The 20,817-nt window shown below is 48.6% G+C and overlaps 1 protein-coding gene across 4 annotated transcripts in view; it reads left to right on the top strand.

The window, feature by feature from the left end:
* Positions 1 to 20,817, top strand: part of AP2B1 (adaptor related protein complex 2 subunit beta 1) — a 61,989-nt gene that overhangs the window by 33,612 nt on the left and 7,560 nt on the right. For 2 of the 4 annotated variants that reach the window (XR_014519963.1, XM_083479213.1), the window contains exons 15-20: positions 3,527 to 3,568; positions 4,581 to 4,727; positions 5,813 to 5,958; positions 7,417 to 7,546; positions 14,543 to 14,627; positions 16,458 to 16,544. Coding sequence is in view for 2 of the 4 variants with exons in the window: in XM_083479213.1 (XP_083335339.1) it covers positions 3,527 to 3,568; positions 4,581 to 4,727; positions 5,813 to 5,958; positions 7,417 to 7,546; positions 14,543 to 14,627; positions 16,458 to 16,544 (637 nt within the window). In the remaining 2 variants the exon portion in view is untranslated. The remainder of the gene's footprint in view (positions 1 to 3,526; positions 3,569 to 4,580; positions 4,728 to 5,812; positions 5,959 to 7,416; positions 7,547 to 14,542; positions 14,628 to 16,457; positions 16,545 to 20,817) is intronic. The other 2 variants (XR_014519962.1, XM_083479214.1) reach the window with 1 other exon arrangement.

Raw genomic sequence — 20,817 nt, 5'->3', positions numbered from 1 at the left:
CTCAGAACTGGGAAGTTACATGACTCCCTTTTGGGGAAGGATGGCTTTAAAAAGTTTGGGATTTACCTAAGAGCGAGAATTGCAAGTGGCTGTAGAAATAAATTCTGGGGAAACAAGTCGTTTAGCAATCCCTCTTCCCAGGAAATTCTGGAAGGGGAATAGGGGGCTGACAACTCTTGACACCCTGAACAAACTACAGCGTCTATGATTCAAGGCATGACTTTTGAAAGTGGCATAATGGTGCTTGAACATACGGTGTGATTGTCACCAAAGGAAACTGCTCAGCAAGATTCCCAGCCACTTCAGCACCATGGACAGCACTTTGCTGTCTTATACAGTGGTACTTAATTCGTTCCGGAGGTTCGTTCTTAACCTGAAACTGTTCTTAACCTGAAGCACCACTTTAGCTAATGGGGCCTCCTGCTGCTGCCGTGCCACCAGAGCACAATTTCTGTTTTCATCCTGAAGCAAAGTTCTTAACCTGAGGTACTATTTCTGGGTTAGCGGAGTCTGTAACCTGAAGCGTGTGTAACCCGAGGTACCACTGTAGTCAGACCATTGTGGCCCATAACCAGTCAGCTTCCGCCCAGCCTGTTGCTCTCAAGGTGTTTGGAGCTACAGCTCCCATCTGTGGGACTCTGAATATTTTTAGTGGGCTCGACCAATCCAGAAGTCTTTACGCTGCCTGCCAGTCACACAGGGCTGACATTTCTGCCCTGTGGGGCTGGAAGAGGACTCTGAAGCTCAAACACACACACACACAGAGTCCCAAGAAGCTCACTAGGCCAGTGCCCTGTTTAGATGCCATAAGGCTACCTATTGAAACCCCAGACAAGTTTCTTGTAGGGAAACTTGGGTCTCCAGGAATCCCCCTTCCCCTATTTCAGCCAGATCTAATAAGCTTGGGGAAGAGGTGTGTGTGTGTGTGTGTGTGTGTGTGTGTGTGTGTGTGTAAAAATCATAATTATTATGTGAATGAACGAGAAGCTGTGATTGTCTCTTTCAAAGTCGGCTTCTCAGCCCCGTGGCTCTTTTTGAGATAATCTTGGCGCAGGAACCGATGAAAGGCAGATAAAAACATCTGGTGCTATTATGCAGAATTATTCACAAGCTGTTTTGACACTGCTTTTATGTAAGAGGCTTGCTGATAAGAAGCTTGCTCGCTGTTTCCACCCTCCCCCTTCCTCGTTTCGCAAGGGAACACTCCTGAAGGCCCCTGGGGGGGGCACCTCTGACTCCTCCATGGCTGGGAATGAATCTGCCGGGGGCTCCTCTCATTCCCTTACGAGGGCTGCCTTCTCCGCACAAGGCAAGCCTCCCGTTCTGCCTCCAAATGCGGCAATAAATTGAAACGAGGCAATAGCCCCACACGGTTACTACTGCAAGAGGGAGTCGTAAATGCATAAGTGCTCAGATATTTCCCCCCTCTGGAAATACGGCGCTTGGCTGGCTGTAATAAAGGGCTGTAACTCAGTCGCAGAGAAAATACCTTGCATGAAGCTGGTGGGTCCAGGTTCATTCCAGGAAATCCCCCCTGCCAGAAACAGTGACTCCTGTTGGTGTAGCCAGGGCAGGGAACCCCTTTGGCTCACTGGGCGGCTTTCAGGGAGGTGCAAGCTAATAGTGGGTGGAGCCAGATGCAGAAGTGGGCGGAGCGGCCCATGTGGCCCTTAATCTGCACTCCAGCCGCACAAAAGCAAGGGATTTTTACACACATGAATCATCTCCAGCAAGAGATGGGACTGCAGTTCACTTTCCAGCCAATCAAAAGCACTTGAGAAGGGGGCAGAGCAAGGGTGGAGAGAAGGGGTGGCCTGGGGAGAGTCCCGAGGGCCAGATAGAGGAGACCAGAGGGCCTGAGGTTCTCTGGCCTTTGCTGTATACTGTACTTTGCGGTAGAAGGAGCAGTGGCACCTGACATAGTACCGTATTGGCCCTAATATAACCCCCACTTTCCCCCCCAAATTCTGACTGTGAAAAGTTAAAGTGCTGCTTAAATTCACGACCTTACAAAAATTGGCTTTTACGATATCGCTGTAGGATTTTCTTCTACATTTGCCATTTACGGGTGTGAGTGCCTGCTGAATTTTAAGGTAGCGGCTTATATTCGGGTATTGTCTCCCCCCTCCCCTTGAATTTTAAAGGTGCAGCTTGTTTGCGGGTGGGGCTTACATTCAGGCCAATACGGTATAAGTTAACTCTGCTCCCCATCAGCCAGGCCTGACCATATGCTAGGAACTCTGCAACACACATTTCAGTAGAACAGCGTAAGAAGAGCCTGTCTCCTGGATCAGGCCGGGGGCACGGCATCTAGCCAAGCACCCTGTGCTGACAGTGGCTAACCAGGTAGAACCATAGAATTGTAGAGTCGGGAGGGACTCATCTAGTGCAACTTCCTTCGGTGCAGGAATGTCCCTTGGAAGCGCAGAAGTGGGACCTGAGCACAACGGCACTCTCCCCTCCTGTGGCTTCCAGCAGCTGGTGTTCAGAAGGGAGCACACGGCCCTCTTGCCTAGGAGCAATTGCAAGCCATACCTTCCTTGAATTTAGTAAAGTTACTAACTGTGCCCGAGAGCACCACAGGGAGTTTCTTGTGTTGGTCACCTAGCCTTAATTGTTACAGTGGTGCCTCGCAAGATGAAATTAATTCGTTCCGCAAGTTTTTTCTTCTTGCGAGTTTTTCGTCTTGCGAAGCACGGTTTCCCATAGGAATGCATTGAAAATCAATCAATGCGTTCCTATGGAGACCGTCCAGGGACAGAGGGGAAGCGCCGCGCGCCTTCCCCTCTGTCCCCAGAGAGTGCGGGGCTGGCAACGGGGAGAAGCGATCTTCTCCCCACTGCCCCTTGCTTCAAAAGAGGTCCGGGGACAGCGGGGAAGACGCGCTGCGCTTCCCCGCTATCCCCGGAGCTTGCAGGGCAAGCTTCGTTTTGCGAAGCAAGCCCATAGGGAAATGCGTCTTGCGAAGCGGCTAAGAAAACGAAAAACTCCTTCGCCTAGCGAGTTTTTCGTCTTCCGAGGCGTTCGTCTTGCGGGGTACCACTGTATTTTTTGTAACTTCAGTTGTACTCTATAAAGTCATCACTGGATGGGTGTGTCATCTCTGCCCGAGGAATACAAATGCTACGGGTTCGGATGCAGGTGGTCATCTAGGAACAACTTGGACAGATATGGTGACGCTTCTTTAAAAATCTGTTGCTTTGGTACGGCAGATCTCCTGGTTGTCTCATCTCTGTGGCCAGTGCCCACGATTTGCCTTTTTCTTGCTTTTGCCTGGATTCAGCTTTTACTCCCTGTGGACTTTTTGGGGTTTCAGGCTCGTGGCTGTCCTCACCTTTGCTATATCGATGCCCCTGCTGGGCAACTAGTCTGCTCACGGTGAAAGGGACGGGGCGTGTGGTGTTGCAGCACTTCTTGGGGTCCTTTGTTTTTCTGGCACCTGACAACCTCGCTGAAATGAACTCTTCTCCCCTCCCTCTTTCTCTTTCTCTTTCCCCCCTTCTCCCTGATTCTTTCTCTCTTGCAGCTTGGCAGTGACCTTGGCGGGGGAATTGGAGGCAGCCCAGCAGTAAGTCTCCCCCATTCATTTTACCCCCTTGGAACACAATGCTCTGTTCTCTTTTCCTCTCCATCCCCTTCCCACAGGCCCTTTCCAACTCATGCACCAGAGGTGCCCTAAATACTCAGAGGAAGGGCTGTTGCTCGGTGGTGGAGCCTCGCTTTGCATTACAGAATATCCCAGGTTCAGTCCTCAGCAGCAAGCCCAAGTAGTCTAGGGGAAAAGACCCATTACCATTTTATCCTGAGAGGCAGTTTTCCTCCCAGGTCACCCAGTGAGTTTCATGGCTGAGTGGGGATTTAAACACTGGTCCTAGTCTGACACTCTAACCCAGCCTTTCTCACCCTTGGGTCCCTGGATGCTGTTGGACTACAACTCCCATCATTCCTAGCCAGCATGGCCAGTGGTCAGGGATGATGGGAGTTGTAGTTCAAGAACTTCTGGGGGCCCAAGGTTGAGAAAGGCTGCTCTAACCACCATGCTGGTTTTTCATGGGTTTATACAAGACCAGTTGTTTCTTTCTGAGTTTTGTACCCCCACTTCGCCCTCGGCTTCCTGAATTCTTAGAAACTCCTGATCATTTTAATGTCCTGGATGCCTTTTTTTTTTTTTTGCAAGTGCTTGAGAATGCAGGAATGGAAATGAGAGCTGATTAGCACCACCTGGGCTAAAGAGCTCCCTTGAGTGTCCCTTGCTCGCCCTCCGCCCTCGGCACCCCCGCGGCCCTCCCCACCCTCCAAAGCCTTTTGAGAAGAAGGGAGGACTCTTAGGCAGGCGGTTTTCAAAGGACGCTCACCCTGCGAAGGTGATGGGAGAGATGATTGCGGGGATTAAATTTGCAGAGCGCATTGGTATGCAAATCCATTATTTGGCACTCTTGATAATTCAACGAGATTCCGGTAAAGAGCTTTGAAATATTCAGGATATAACCCGAGTTTGTGGTTTATTTAATAAAGGCATCCACTGTGTGCAAAACGCTGAGATGCCATCATCCCTTTCCTCCTCCGTTTCCTGCTTCCAGGTGGGGCAGACCTTCATTCCATCATCAGTTCCAGCAACCTTCGCCCCGTCTCCGACGCCGGCCGTGGTCAGCAGCGGACTCAACGACCTCTTTGAGCTCTCTTCCGGCATTGGGATGGCGCCCGGAGGATACATGGCACCCAAATCGGTACTTGCAGAGAGTGGCTGCAGCATTACACCTTTGTCTGGTGGTTTCTCTTTAGGTTACAATAAACTGAGTTTGTTTTCTACTCCCCCTCCCCATTGTTCCATATTTAGTTACTTGGAATCATTTATATACCGCTCACTGTGGAAAATCCCGAAACATAATACGTTAAATCTATATCTACATCACAAATTATCATTAGAGGGGAAAACAGGACAACCTAATCTAGAGCAAATGATCAGGGAAACTCTGAGCAAAAAGGGATTTTTATTTTTAAACATGGCAGCCCTCTAATCACGCTTCCGTTGTCTGCCCGTTTGCTTCCAAGCTAGATGGATTGAGTATTAAAATGATAGAAATTGTAGTGTTGGGTGATCTGGAGGTCATCTAGCCTGACCCCCTGCTCCGTGAAGGATCTACAACAGCTACAGTATCCCTGACAACTCCAGGGAAGGCCATACCACCACCACCCAAGGCAGCCTATTCAATTGCCCAACAGCCCTCACTGCTAGGAAGCTTCCCCATACGTTTTGCCAAAATCTACTTCCCTGCCATTTCCAGCCTAATCCTTTCCAGTTCTAATCCTGCCCTCTGGAGCAACAAGAGAGCAAGTCTGCTCCATCTTCTGCGCTCTTGATGGCCTCCTCTTGTGCCATCCTGCCCCATTTGCTCAGGTCAGCAGGGGAGGACACCCCCCCTCCGCAATGCATCCCCCCCACTGTCTTAAGGCACCTTGAAAGAGCCTTCTCTGTTGCAACACCCAGGCTGCGGAACTCCCCGCCCCAGGAAATTCATCCAGCAATTCGTATTGGTGCTTTGGCACCTCTCTTAACAAGCTTCCTGTTAATGGCAGGAAGTCCTCGGGTTTGAACTCTCTATCCCGGGCTACCCCACGAAAGTTGATTTTTTTAAAATAAAAAAACCTGATTCTCTCAACCATCCAAAAATCATTTCATCAGCCATCAGAACCTGATTACTTTTTAATTGCTGAGGCTAGCCGCCTTTGAAACAGAGAAGGCAGGACGTAAACATCTCTCCAGGCCCAGCCCCATTTGACACTGACCACGGTTTCCCCAATAACCTTTCAGGTCTGGCTGCCGGCCGTGAAAGCCAAAGGCCTGGAGATCTCCGGCACCTTCAGTCACCGGCAAGGGCACATCTACATGGACATGAGCTTCACCAACAAAGCTTTGCAGCACATGACGGACTTTGCCATTCAGTTTAACAAGAACAGGTAAGGCCGCCGAGTAACAGGGGTGGTTACCTGGAGTCTGTTTGCCTGATTCTGCTGGAGGGCATTCCTGATAAGGATGACGTCTCCTCCTGCAAGAATCAGGCAGGTCCTCTGAAGCCTTTTGCCTCTTCTCCGGGGTGGCAGGAGTCCTCCCTCTCTCCAGGATGTACCCTGCCGGCATTTGGTGATGGTTGAGTCTTCCCCGCCCCTGAGAAAACTAGTATTTCTCATGTTTGCTTTGTGCCTCTCCATCAGTTTGGTGATCTTTAAGACTCCAGCCAGATGGGTGGGGTAGAAATAGCGACATTATTAAAATTATTAATACAGGGCAAAACTAATCAACACACGCAGTGGGCATGTGGGAAAGCAGCTTGGTTCTGGGAGGAAGTCCGGGACTCAGGGCAGATTACACAGATAAAATAGAACAAGCTAGCATAGAAAGGACAATGTAATTAAACACTAATAGAATTAAAAGAGTATAAAAAGAGATATTAAAAACGCAGACAACAACAGTAAAAACAAGAATAAAAGCAATTACTGGACTAAATGTCTCTAAGCATCCGGAGATGGCTCTCCTCAGTCTTTTCATGGGAGACAATATTAACTTACAGTTTAACCTTTAGTAAGTTCTCTTCTGCTAGCAAAGAGGCTCCCCATAACAAGATATAGGAAGAACTCAGAGGGTGCTTCTCTGTGACAGATTTGTATAACAAACTATGGCAAATAGTTACGGGACAGTTCAATAATAAAATGGGCACAAGGCTTGAAGCACAACTGATTGGCACAGTTTTATTATGTACATGGCTAAAAGTGAAAATTACATTTTGATTAACATAAATTATATTTTGATATATTTATTTTTTGATAAACATAAAAAATACAGCTACCCAAATACACAGTTTTATCTAACTAAACTAATTCAGCCTGTCCTTTGACTTCCTATGCCCAATGAGGGGAAAAAGTTAGTCCAGCAATATATGAGACCTTACTGGATAAACCAGTTCTGATTGCCAGTCTTTGATCCGGATTACTTGGCAAGAGAGGAGGAGTCAGAGGAGGGTAAATTTCTCTTCTCAGATCAGAATAGAAATTGCAGTTCAGAAGTACATATGCCATCGATTCGGGGACTCCCACCTGACGTGGGCCCATGTTGTACAGCTGTTTGTGAAACATTAAATCTTGCAAGTGGAACGCTCTGCAAGCTTGTATGTTCTTAATGGGATGATGTGTGTCTGTGTCTGTGTCTCTGGCCCTTCCTGTGAGCTTTCCAGAGGCATCTGGCCGGCCGGCGGTTGTTGTTGTTGATTTATTATATTTGTTAAACAATGAATGCTAGACTAGCAGACCACCCCAACCACCCTCATCCAGAAAAGCAGTTCTTTCAGTCTCTTCCCCCCACCTCAAAAAGAGAGAGATCCTCTGCTTTCTTTCTCTGAGCCTTTCATCTTCTTTCCCCAGTTTTGGGGTCATCCCCAGCACCCCGCTGGCCATCCACACCCCTCTGATGCCAAACCAGAGCATCGATGTGTCTCTTCCTCTCAACACCCTGGGACCAGTCATGAAGATGGAGCCTCTCAACAACCTCCAGGTGTGGAGTGGGGCTGGGGTGGAGGAGAATTGGGGAAGGGGCATTGGCGGGGGGAGAAGAGCCTGGGGTGTCTGGGGTTTGCAGAGGGGGGAAAGGGGAAAGCAGTCGTAGCAGAATCTTCAAGCTTTTTGAAGCACCGTCTGGGGAACAAGGCAAGCTTTCTCTCTTCCCACTCTGGTCAAACTAGAATAGGGTTGGCAACAAGCTAACCACATGTTGACGGAACTCCCACCAGCCCCTGCCAAGCATGGCCATTGGTCGGTTGTGATGGGCATCCACCAATACCTAGCAAGCACTGCGTTGGCTATCCCTGACCTGGAACCTGGGGTTATCCAGTGACTTTGTTTGCTGATGCTTGGCACAGGCAGAAGGAAGGACTTCACTTGATGGTCTCGCTCTCGTTTTGGAAAGATACCTATTCATAGTCTGCAAATGCAGTGGCACCTCGGGTTACATACGCTTCAGGTTACATATGGTTCAGGTTACAGACTCCGCTAACCCAGAAATGGTGCTTCAGTTTAAGAACTTTGCTTCAGGATGAGAACAGAAATCGTGAAGCAGCGGCGTGGCGGCAGCGGGAGGCCCCATTAGCTAAAGTGGTCTTCAGGTTAAGAACAGTTTCAGGTTAAGAACAGATCTCCAGAACGAATTAAGTTCTTAACCCGGGGTACCACTGTAAAGCAATTATTTTTTTACTAAACTATACTAGACTCAAATGTTTAAATGTTTCATTGCTTGTCCTTGAATCTTCCTGCCACACCTGCATGCTACTGCTTTAAATAGTTGCTTCCAACTTTGGATTCCCCTCCACCTGGACATTTCTTTTGTTTCGTTCTTTCTGTTACTATAAACATGGTGAAGTAAATAAAGCAAATTAAATTTAAATGTGAGACGCAGCAGCGACCAAAGCGCATCTCTGGGGCTGCAACTCGCCTGTCTCATCAGATCCAGCTCTCTGTTTGGTTGTGTGACTTGATTGGGGCCAGTGCAGAGGCACCAGATACCTGTGGAGGTTTCGCCCGGCGACAAAATTCAAGGTTAATTAACTGCTTAAGGTGCCGGCTTCTCCTTTCAGCTGTTCTCTCTGGTGCCTTCATGGTTTATTAATGAACCTTCAGGCAGGTGGCTCGAAATAGCAGCCTCGGCGCTTGGAGGCTGTTGCTTTGGTGCCAGGAGGTGCAGCTGTAGCGGTTTCTGCATGTATGTCTTTGGGGAAGATGGGGTGTGTGTGTGTGGAGCTGAAAGCACCCTGACAGGCCCCAAATATGCCTGCGACAAACCTCAAGGTTCAGGCTGCCTACCTCTGAATCCTAGTTGCCTAGATTTTTGCAGACATTGTGGGCAAATTTTAGCAGGCTGTGGGCGAGGCCTCTGAATTTTGGTTCTCCTGTAGAGAAGAAACAGGATCCATGATGTGGGTTGTCTCCGCCCATCTCATCACTGGCAGGAAGTTAAACTTTTGAGGAATACATCAGAGGCAGGACAGCCCCCTAATTCCATATCTACTTCCTGCCTTCACTACTGGGAGGAGGTTTCTTGCCTGCTCTAGGCATGGCAAAGGAAAAGGTGGGAACGCCATCTCAGAAGGGATTTTTCCTTTGTTCCTTCCCGGATCATCTCCTTGCAGGGCTTTGAAGTGGCCCATGTATGCTCACAACAGACCTGCAAGGTAGATTAGGCCTGATAACTAAAGATTAATGGAGTTTGAATCCACATAATGGAACAGGATTCTGGACTTAAATGGACGCACTCTGATAGCATCCCTGCTAAGGGAACCATCCAGCCGCTCCTTTAAAACCCCTAACAAAGGAGGACCCAACCTTTTTACGAGGCTCCCTGTTCTGCTGTTGGCAGCTCAAAGCATCAGAAACATCTTCTTAACGTTTAATCAGAAATGAACAACTGATTTGCTCCTTCACCTTCGGGGCAGCCCTTTGAAACACCTGGAAGCCACAGAACTCGAGAAGCATTTTGAGGAAAACCACCGACAGGAATGGTTCTGAAAAGCATTTTGCAATTCAAGCACACATCCCACCGGCCTCCTTCTTGCCAGCAGAGACCCTCTCTGCTCACTGTTGACTTACTCAAGAAGGGCTCTTAGAAACCTGACATGATAAAAGTTTATAATATTATGCATAGCATGGATAGATAGGTGGAGAAATACTTTTATCTATCATAGCACTACAGCTTGTGCACGTCCAATGAAGCTGAATGCTGGAAGATTCAGAACAGATACAATAAAGTCCTCCCTTCACGCAGGGCATAGTTAGACTATGGAACTCCCTCCCACAGGAGGCAGGGCTGGCCATGAACCTAGATGGCTTTAAAATGTTTAGCCTGGAAAAGAGGAGCCTGAGAGGGCATATGAAAGCCACCTTCCAATATCTCAAGGCCTGTCCCATGGAAGAGGGAACAAGCTTGTTTTCTCCTGCTCTGGAAGGTAGGACTCAAACCAATGGCTTCAGGTTAAAAGAAAGGAAATTCTGACACCAGGAAGAGCATTTTGACAGAGGAATGGTCTCCTTTGCGAGGTTGTGGCCTCTTCTTCCTTGGAGGTTTTTAAGCAGAGGTTGGATGGCCATCTAATAATAATAATAATAATAATAATAATAATAATAATAATAATAATAATAATAATATTTTTATTTGTATCCAGCCTCCTCAGCCAAAGCCAGGCTCAGAGCGGCTAACAGCAAGTAAAAATAGCACAGTGTACATAAAATCGCAGTGTCAATTAATTAAAATACATTCTAAAATCAATTCAGAATCAAATTAATGGCAACCAGTGGGTTAGAGTTCCATGATGATTACAGAAGGAGAGAGAGGGCCAGACTGTGCCTTGGCCAAAGGCCAGGTGGAGCAGCTCCATCTTGCAGGCCCTGCGGAAAGATGTCAAGTCCCGCAGGGCCCTCGTCTCTTGTGACAGAGCGTTCCACCAGATCGGGGCCACGGCCGAAAAAGCCCTGTCTCTGGTCTGTTTTAGCTGAGATTCCTGCATTGCAGGAGGTTGGACTAGATGGCCCTTGGGGTCCCTTCCAAATCCACAGTTCCACGGGAAAAGATTGGGACAAATTCATGGAGAAGAAGGCTATCAGCCAGGCTACTAGCGTGGATGGCTATGCTCTGCCTCCACGGCTGGAGGCAGCAATGCTTCTGAATAGCAGTTGCAGAAGGAGAGAGGGCTCTTGTGCTGAGACCCTGCTTGCTGGTTTCCCTTTAGGGCATCTGCTTGGCCACTCTGGGAAACAGGATGCTGGACTCGATGGGTAACTGGCCTGGTGCCGCAGGGCTCTCTATTTACGTTCTTACGCCCTGTTGCTCAATTTATGTCCCTGTTTCAGAGAACGGCCTTTGGGACCCAGATCTTTTCTCGAGAGCTCTTTCCAGGGAGGCAGGCCGCCCTTCTGACTCAGCTTGTGCCTGTTGTATTGACGTTTGTCGGTGGAATGTTCGAATTTGGAACATTTTCTTCGCTCGACATGCTTAGCTGCTTCTTGAGCCACCTGGCACTTGGCACGCTCTTAAAAGACAAGTGCCGCTCACAAGAGCCTTCTGCTTTCTGGCTGGCGCCCCTCCCCCAAAGGGTGGCAGTAGCACGTGTCAGTTTTACTTGGTGCAGAAATTCAGCATTCCACAATCCCGGAGCTAGTTTTTTGGGCCAAGAGAGAAACTCCAGGAGGGGAGGCGATTTATTTTTATTATGGTAAAATCTATTAATCACCTTCTAAACTGCCACCTCAAGGTGATTTACACGTAAGGAAAAAGAGTTTTAAAACAAGACTAACATGTCAACAAGTGGGGACTTGTAGCAAAGTCGCCTTTAACCAGCTGGGAAAGCCTATCGGAACCAAAATGGCTTCAAATATTTCTGGAAAATACAGAATGGGTGCCTGTTGTATCTTAACAGGGATGCTGTTCCACAAAGCAGGGGCAGCCACACTGAAGGCCCTGCTCCGAGATCCAGTGGTACCTTGGGTTAAGTACTTAATTCATTCTGGAGGTCTGTTCTTAACCTGAAATTGTTCTTAACCTGAAGCACCACTTTAGCTAATGAGGCCTCCTGCTGCCGTGCCACCAGAGCACAATTTCTGTTTTCCTCCTGAAGCAAAGTTCTTAACCCGAGTTAATATTTCTGGGTTAGCGGAGTCTGTAAGCTGAAGCGTATGTAACCTGAAGCATATGTAACCCGAGGTACTACCGTACTGCTTCCAAGATCTCTGGAACCTCCTGGATAAGGCTCAACTAACCTTGGTTCTGAGCTGTATAAGGCCTTATATTCTAGTACCAACACCTTGAGCATGGCCTGGTAAGAGACTGGCAGCCAGAGCAAATCCTGCAAGCAAAGTGTCCTATGCCGGCAGGAGTTGGCCACCACAAACAGCCTATCTGCCACATTCTGCACTAGCTGCAGCCCCTGGACCAACCAAGAGTAGCCCCGACATAGAGGGCATCACAGTATTCCAACCAGTGCACAGTTGGCAGTAGAGAGCTGCCAGGAGTAGGGATAATGGGGAGTTGATTAGAGCAGGGTTTCCCAAACTCGGGTCTCCAGCTGTTTTTGGACTACAACTCCCATCATCCCTAGCTGGCAGGACCAGTGGTCAGGGATGATGGCAATTATTGTCCAAAAACAGCTGGAGACCCAAGTTTGGGAAACCCTGGTGTAGAGCATCATTAGGGCTGCGTTGACCAGTTCTGATAAAGTGTGGAAGCCGTGATCCTTTGGATCAGCCTTTCTCAACCTGTGAGTCCCCAGATGTTGTTGAACTACAACTCCCATCACCCCTAGCTAGCAAGGCCAGAGCTCAGGGATGATGGGAGTTGTAGTCCAACAACATCTGGGGACCCACAGGTTGAGAACCGCTGCTCTGGATGTTGCTGGGCTCTCATCTCCCATCATCCCCTGCCTTTAGCCATGGGCAGAGACCGTCTTGCTTTAAAGGATTGTATGCAAGCTTCTCTGGGAACCTTTTTGGCTGACGCGTGGTGTAAAAATGCTCTAATAGAGGGCAGCTCCCTGTTCCTTTGGAGTCACTCCCATAATGGGGATAAAACCTATTCCTCGCCCTAGAGAGGGGGGACAGTTAGTCTCCACTGAGAAAGAGAAACCGTAAGGGGGTTGCAAGAGGTTGTGATCACCAGCAACACTCAGATGCAGATCTCTCCCCAACATATACACGGCTATATTCCCTAATAGCTGGTGTTCCTGACACTGACGGTAGCCACTGAAGCTCGCCTTTCCTTCTCTGGCATCTCGCTTCTGTCTACTGAGAGCCGTCGGCATCAAGCAAAATAGCAGACTGGCTTGCTGGGCTGGGGGGGGGGGAGGAGGAAGAGTGGACAGCTGAGGCCCCTGATGGCTACAGCTGCTGCCGCAGTTGCCAGAGAGCCCCAACCTCAAGAGAGTGGCATATTTGTGATGCGCTTGGGTTTGGCCATGCCTCGCTGCAGAGCAGAATCGATCCACAAACGTAGCATGCGGCCGTTTGGATAGAGCGTTTATGTACTTTAGGATGAAATGGTTCAAAGCGAATCACCGGCCAGTTGCTGTGTGCCCCTGGCAGAAACCAGCCATGGCTGGAACCCAGTTTTTCAAATTTAACTAGAAGATGTTTCACATGTATTTTGTCAGGGATGTCACGCAAACTTATTTGGCAGTGCTTTTGAGGGCCCCTCCAGTCCCCTTTCTTACGTGTCGGAACTGCGATAACTCAAAGGCAGTATCCTTTGAGTTAATTGTTGGCAATCAGCTCCCGCCATGCTGGATCCGTGCAAAAACTTTCCAGCGGCAACATATCCCCATACCAGGGCATTGCCTAGGGAAGGTTTTCCAGTGAGACTTCTTGTTTCTGCTTCCGTATCAGGGAAGGCAAATAGGTAACTCCATCAGAGTTGAGTTTATCCATTGTTTCTCACTGCTTGTCCCTGTGTTTTGTGTTTATATTGTAATGGCCATTGGCCACAAACAATAATTGAACTTCAACACTGCCCTCCACAAGGCGGGGAGTCTGGAGGGTGGGCAGAATTGCTTTGACTACGGGCACCGAGGGCAGCTGCACAGGAAAGCTTCCTTGTAGAGTGGTACCTCGGGTTAAGTACTTAATTCATTTCGGAGGTCCGTTCTTAACCTGAAACTGTTCTTAACCTGAAGCACCACTTTAGCTAACGGGGCCTCCTGCTGCTGCTGCGCCGCCAGAGCACGACTTCTGTTCTCATCCTGAAGCAAAGTTCTTAACCCGAGGTACTATTTCTGGGTTAGCGGAGTCTGTAACCTGAAGCGTATGTAACCCGAGGTACCACTGTATTGAGTCAGACTCTTGGCCTGGTACTTAGTTCAGTACTGCTCACTACTCACTAGTGACTGGCCCCTTCTGCATGCCAAGCAAGTGCTCTTGTCACCCAGCTATTTCCTTTTCCATGGAAACAGAAAGCCCAACTGAACTACTCCCCTTCACTGGAGGTTTTTAAACAGAGGCTGGATGGACATCTGTCAGGGATTCTTCAGCTGTGATTCCTGCATTTCAGGGGGTTGGTTTGGATGACCCCTGGAGTCCCTTCCTATTCTACGACCCTATGATTGTTTAGGATTTATTTCAGAGTGGCAGTGGAGGATGCAGAGACACATTAAGTGAAAAGAGCAGTGCTTTTTCTCTTAAAAAATGTTTAGGGGTATTCTCATTTTCCTACTCATATTGAAATACTGCCCCTCAATGAGGCCAAACTCAGATTTCACAAAATGTTTAGGGGCATGTGTACCCCTGTGTCTCCCCAGGAAAAAAGCACTGGAAAAGGGGGTGCAGCGTTAAGACCAAAGGGGTTGCTCAGTGCTAAAAATGAGATTGGGGGGGGAGGGAATTCTCATTTCCTAGACCACCTTCTGATTCAGTTTCCCCCCCTAGGAAACCCCCTCTCTTCCTCCCGCCCCTTGGTGACCCTTAATTGGAGAAGCGGGTTGCCAATCACTTTCTCCCTCTTTCTTCTTCCTCTTCCTGGCAGGTGGCTGTCAAGAACAACATTGATGTCTTCTACTTCAGCTGCCTTATTCCCCTCAACGTGCTTTTTGTCGAGGATGGCAAAATGGGTAAGTGGGGCCTCTCCCGTCGCTTGACCTCAGGCGGAGGGGAAAGTGAGATGTCGAGGAAGGGGGCCAGTCTCTTCTGCTTCCGCTAGATCCAGATCCGTCTGGGAACAAGAGTGGCCGAGGGGAGATGGGACGGGTAAAGAGGAAGGATGCCCTTCAAGGCCAAAAAGGATGCGACCGACATTTATTTATTGACATTTACCGTATTTTTTGCACCATAACACCCACTTTTTTCCTCCTAAAAAGTAAGGGGAAATGTCTGTGTGTGTTATGGAGGGAATGCCTACGGGTGGCATGCCTACGGATTTTCCTCCTCTAAAAACTACGTGCGTGTTATGGTCGGGTGCGTGTTATAGAGCGAAAAATACAGTATTTATTGAGCAATTTTTAGTCTGCTTTGTGCTTTAAAGCAATCCCTAAGCGGTTTACGGTATCCTAAGCATATCACAAAGAAAAAAAATGCGATTTCACGTTTTTTAAAAAAGCAGCACAGGATACTATATCATCATAAACACCAGTATAAACTCAAACTACTAATGTTTGGAAGACACACCTCTTTACCTGGCCCCAGTGACACTTGAGAGATTTAGGACACACCCTGTTCTTGTAACTGTAATTTGTTTCAAACTGTTCTTAATATTTTATTTTTGAATTGCTATAACCCACTCTGAGACCTTCTAGTGAAGGGGTGGGTAAGAAATTGAATCATCATTATCATTATTGCTGCTGCTGCTATTATTATTATTATTATTATTATTATTATTATTATTATCATCATTATCATTATCGTTATCATCATCAACATCTACTAGCAAAAAATCAGTGCCAGAAATGCATTAGCAGCCGGTGATAATAGCTGTAATAACCTCATGCCTGGATTACTGCCGTGCATCCTATGTGGGGCAGCCCTTGAAGACTGTTTGGAATCTGCAGTAGGTGCAGAATGATGTCACCTGGTTGCTGAGTTACACACCATTTCAGCGTCAGATTATGCCTCTCCACTGTGATCTGCATTGGCTGCCTAGTCATGTCCAAGTCCGTTTTAAGGTGTTGTCATTGACTTCCAAAGCCTTAAATGGCTCAGGGCCTAAAACACATTTTCCCTTTATGGGCAGCTCAGTCATTGACATCATTGGAGGGGAGCCTTCTTGGGGTGCCTCCTGCGAGGTAGGGCCTGAGGGTGGTGATACAGTCAAGGCACTTCTCGGTTGTTTCAACCTCCCTGTGGAACTCTCTGCCACTGGAGGCCTGTCGGTCATAATCTTTACTCCAGTTTCATTGGGTGTAAAAAGGCACACCTCTCATGCTTTCTTGAGGTTATTGTCAGTTAGGACTCAGGGGAAATTTGATCATAGAACCATCTATAGGATTGCTGCTGTTTTAGAAAATGGTTTTATAGTTTTAATTTACTCTGTTGGTGCTTGACAGTGTGATTTGTGAACCATTAAGGATTTTTAAATTAGGAGCGAAAGAAAACAGCACGACTCTGGATTGACGTGTGACTTAGTGCCCTGGCGGCAGCTTTCTACAGCAACTGTAGCTTCAGAGCAGTCTTCAGCTGAGATTCCTGGATTGCTGGGGGTTGGACTAGATGACCCTTGGGTCCCTTCCAACTCTAAGATTCTATGATTCAGTGGTAGCCCCACATTATGGTAGTCGAGCTTAAGGGTGCTTTTCATCTGTTTCTTGCATCTATCCCTCTGGGTGTTGGGTTCCAGAAACTGCACTGCCTGAAATATGGCCCAATGACTGGGGGAAAACTAGTCTGGATGGAGAGATGTTAGGTGCCTCAAACGACTCTTGTGTTTCTCCTCTCCCACCCACTAACAGAACGCCAAGTTTTCCTCGCCACATGGAAAGACATTCCAAATGAAAACGAGCTTCAGTTCCAGATTAAAGAGTGCCACCTGAACGCTGGTGAGTGATCTTTTTTTTAAATAAACAGTCCTGCATGTGGGGATCTTTGTTAAGGTTTTATTCAATGTACTATAGTACCACTTTAAACAGCCATGGCTCCCCCCCCCCAAGGATTCTGGGAGCTGTAGTTTGTTAAGGGTGCGAAGAGTTGTTAGGAGACTCCCATTGATAGTTCAGTGGGTCGGGTATGAGACCCGGTCATGGGTTCAAGCCCCACATGGAGCAGAAGATTCCTGCATTGCAGGGGGTTGGACTAGATGACCCTCGTGGTCCCTTCCAACTCTACAAATTCTCAAGAGTTACCTGTGATTGATTTTTATACTACTCTGGGCTTCCCATGGGAGCATCCCTTTGGCCACTGTGACAACAGAATGCTGGACTAGATGGGCCCTTGGCCTGATCCAGCAGCCTCTTCTGGTGTTCTTATGCTCCATTAAAGGTTTTTTTTTTAATGGTTTCACAACCTTGGGGTTCTGCTAAGTCGGCTGATTGTCTCCCTCCTGTGTTGACGGTGGGGGGGGGGTTGACTACATGCAGATGGGTGTTTGGAGAATGGTGATGGCAGGGAGCCTCCTGTGGCAGGCACAGTCTATCTGGAACAGTCTCAACCCCTCCCCTGTCTCCCCCTGGAGGATGCTTCCCATTGTGGGCTCCTCCACAAGGTGTGCCTCCTTTAGGGAAGGTTCTCCTCGGTCATTCTGGCCTCCCTTAGCCAGTCCCTTTGCCACCGCTGGCAGGTCTTAGGAAGATGTGTTACAGGGAACCCCCCCATTTATGCGGTGGTCATGTTCCAAGGCACTACACGTCTAAGGGAGATTGCGTATATCTGAAACACCATTTTAAAAGCCTGCAAATGCCCTGTTCCATCCCTTTTTGTGACGTTTTGGGTCACTTCTGGGTTCGACGTGTGTGCGTGGTTGTGCACACATTGAATGCGCCTGTATATCAAGTCCATCCATCCATTGGTCCATCCATCTCAGTACTGTCTACACTGGCAGCAGCTCTCCAAAGTTTCAGACACGAGTCTTTCCCCAACCCTATTTGGAGACGCCCAAGATTGAACCCGGGACCTCCTGCATAGAAAGTATGGCCTGTTCCTTAACCTTGTCCTTATCCTAAAAATAAAGCAGGATTCCATCCTTCATGGTTTGGAACAAAGGTCTAGTTTAACTAGGAATATAGGAAGCAATCTTATACAGAGTCAGACCCTTGGTTCATTTAGTTCTGTATTGTCTACACTGACTGGCAGCAGCTTTCCAAGGTTTCAGGTGCGGGTCTCTCCTAACCTACCCAGAGAAGCCACAGATGGCCTGGAATTTTCTGCATGACCTACATCCCTTCCCTAATCTGCCTTTTATGGAGTCTGCACTCAATTGTCTGCATTGACTGGCACCTGCTCCCCAGGGCTTCAGGGAAGAGTTATTCCCAGCCCTACTTGGATATGCACCGGGGAATGAACCATGCGGAGAACATGGCCCTCCGCCGATCTTTGCCTCTTCCCCTTGTTGGAGATACTTCCGTCTCCAGCAAGCTCAGCAGCCTGATCTCAAAGCACAGAGTAAGTGGAGAGGAGGAGCAGGCTGGGAAGCCGTCCTCTCTAATTGCTACGGGGGCAAGGCATTAGCTTCCGAGATAGGGGAAGCCAGCCAGAACTGATAAGAAGAAACCAAAATCATGTTTATCAGGCATGACCCACTTTTCAGGCTCTCCACAAGCAGAGGGAGACTGGCAGATTCTCTTGCATGCTACTGCTTCCCCAGCGACAGCTTCATCTCAGAGATGCCTCATCTCTCTGCCACGGTTTTCTGGGGTGTGGTGGAGAGGCAGGCAGGGTCTCCCTTCTCCCTGATCTGGGGAGGTGGCTGCGGAGAGCTTTGAAGCACGGAAAGTTTACTGACCACGTTACCAAAGCAGGATCAGAGCGGTCCACACTCCAAAAGTCGCTGCTCTTTTGCTCAAGTCCCAAGCAAGACAGAGAGCTGAAAAGCTCTGCTTGCACCAGGTGAGCAGGCCTTGCCCAACAAGCAAGGCCTGGAGCTTAAAGCTGTTTTCAGGCAGGGCAACCCCAAGCAGATCTGGTGCAAAAGGAGCTTTTTAAAGCTCAGCTTTGCTAGCTAGGCAAGGCCTGCTTGGTGCTCCAGCTCTGGGAGGCTAGGGATTCTCGTGTGAGATTTCTTCCCACTCACCTGCTAGCCACAAGGCAGCTCCAAGGGTTAGGCTATATGCGATTTTCACGTATACATGTAATCCTTGGAACTGAACCCCTGCATAATACGAGGGATTACAGTGTATGCGGTATATAAATGTGGATGAGAGTATACGCAAGTACACAAAAATCTATTTATCTAGCTTTGTATATATGCATCACACACCCATGCTAAGATTTCCAGCTTGGCAAAATTTGTGCCACAGATTATTCCATTTGCATTCCTAGGAAGAAAATTAAGATCCTGTTAGTTAGCTAGTTTTCTAAATCGCTTCAGTTGCCTTATAATGAAGGCAAAATGTTCTTTTCCCGTGGATTGGGGGTTTTCCTCTCTTTCCCATTCTTGTGCTTCCGTCGACGCCCTCCTCCTGACAGCTGCTGCCTCCCAACCACTTCCCTTGACTTATTTTTTTTTAATAAAAAAGAGAGAATAATAAAGAGTGTTCCAAGGCGCAATTATCATCACGCAGGAGAACAAAAGGCAGCCTGCGGTTTCCGAAGTAGGAAGGTCACACAATAGCAGGCGCCTGGGAGGGGTCTTGAAGTCAATGGATGCTCAACACACACACACACACACACACACACTTCCCTGCCTTTGGAGCTGTTTCGAGCAATCAATAGCAAAGTGTGTTTTTTCTTTTTCCTGGGCTGCCCCCTCCCGCCCCGTGCGAGAGCCACCCCCTTCGGCAACGACAAGGTCACCCTCTGCGGATGACTAAGCTCTTGAAACATGTCAGCAAAGCCATACACATTACAATTAAGTAAACAGTGGCAGCGCTGCCCTCCTTTGTGCTGCTATCAGCCGGGGGTTTCGTTTTCCGCATGTCAAAGTAACTTCACTGAGCGGCAACCGGGGCGGGCAAGAGGCTCTATTTAAAGCCCTGTCGCTGCTTGCGAGAGAGCGGAGGATGGAAGCAGGCGGGGAGGGGGTTTTCATTCCCCCCCACACACATTGTGTTCTCTTGGAAGCTTCAGAACGCCCTCCTTTGAGAAGGGTATCAGCACCCGCTCATGATCTGGCAAGGGCCATTCACGGCTCCATGCCTGGAGGGAGCGCAGAGAGGCACAGTGGGGAGAAGTGAGAGGCCGGTCACCTCCCCTTGAGAAAAAGGATCTGGTGGAGTTGAGGAAGAGAAAGTGAGCCAAAATGATCAAGGAGCAGCGTATGGTACCTTTTGGTTTAGAGCAGGGGTGGCAAACTCCCAAGAGATTGCGATCTACTCACAGAGTTAAAAACTGGCAGTGATCTACCCGCTTTTTCGGGGGTTCGGGTCAAAGTTGTTGAGTTCTTTCAGGGAGGAGGTAAAGTGTTGAGCTTTTTCTAGGGGAGCCACAGTTGTTCAGCTTCTTTGGGGGAGCCAGTGATCTACCACTGATCTACCACAGACATCCAGTGAGCCACCGGTAGATCACAACCTACCTGTTGGACATGCCTGGTTTAGAGAAAAGGCAAGGAAGAGGTGGCACAATAGCAGCTTGTAATGTTATGCCCAGCATGGAAAAAGTGGAGAATAGTCCCCCCCCCCCTTTCCTAACGCTAGAACTCGGGACAGAGAAAAGAAAGGACTTCTTCACGGAGCGCAGAGTTAAACTCTGGAACTCCTTCCCACAGGAGGCCGTGATGGCCACCCACTTGGGTGGCTTTAAAAGAGGATTGGACAGATTTGTGGAGGAGAAGCAGTCAAGGCTTCCCCCTAAGACTTCTGGAAGCTGTAGTTTTTGTTAAGAGTGCTGAAGGTAAAGGGACCCCTGACCATTAGGTCCAGTCGTGGCTGACTCTGGGGTTGCAGCGCTCATCTTGCTTTACTGGCCGAGGGGTCGGCGTACAGCTTCCGGGTCATGTGGCCAGCACGACTAAGCTGCTTCTGGCGAACCAGAGCAGCGTACAGAAACGCTGTTTACCTTCCCACCGGAGCGGTACCTATTTATCTACTTGCACTTTGACGTGCTTTCGAACTGCTAGGTTGGCAGGAGCAGGGACCGAGCAATGGAAGCTCACCCCGTCGCGGGGATTCGAACCGCCGACCTTCTGATCAGCAAGTCCTAGGCTCTGTGGTTTAACCCACA

The sequence above is a fragment of the Podarcis liolepis genome (assembly GCF_965112155.1).
Source record: "Podarcis liolepis genome assembly, chromosome: 16".
Classification (NCBI taxonomy): domain Eukaryota; kingdom Metazoa; phylum Chordata; class Lepidosauria; order Squamata; family Lacertidae; genus Podarcis; species Podarcis liolepis.
The sequence above is the reverse complement of the archived record's forward strand: the minus strand, read 5'-3'. Positions and strand labels throughout refer to the sequence as shown.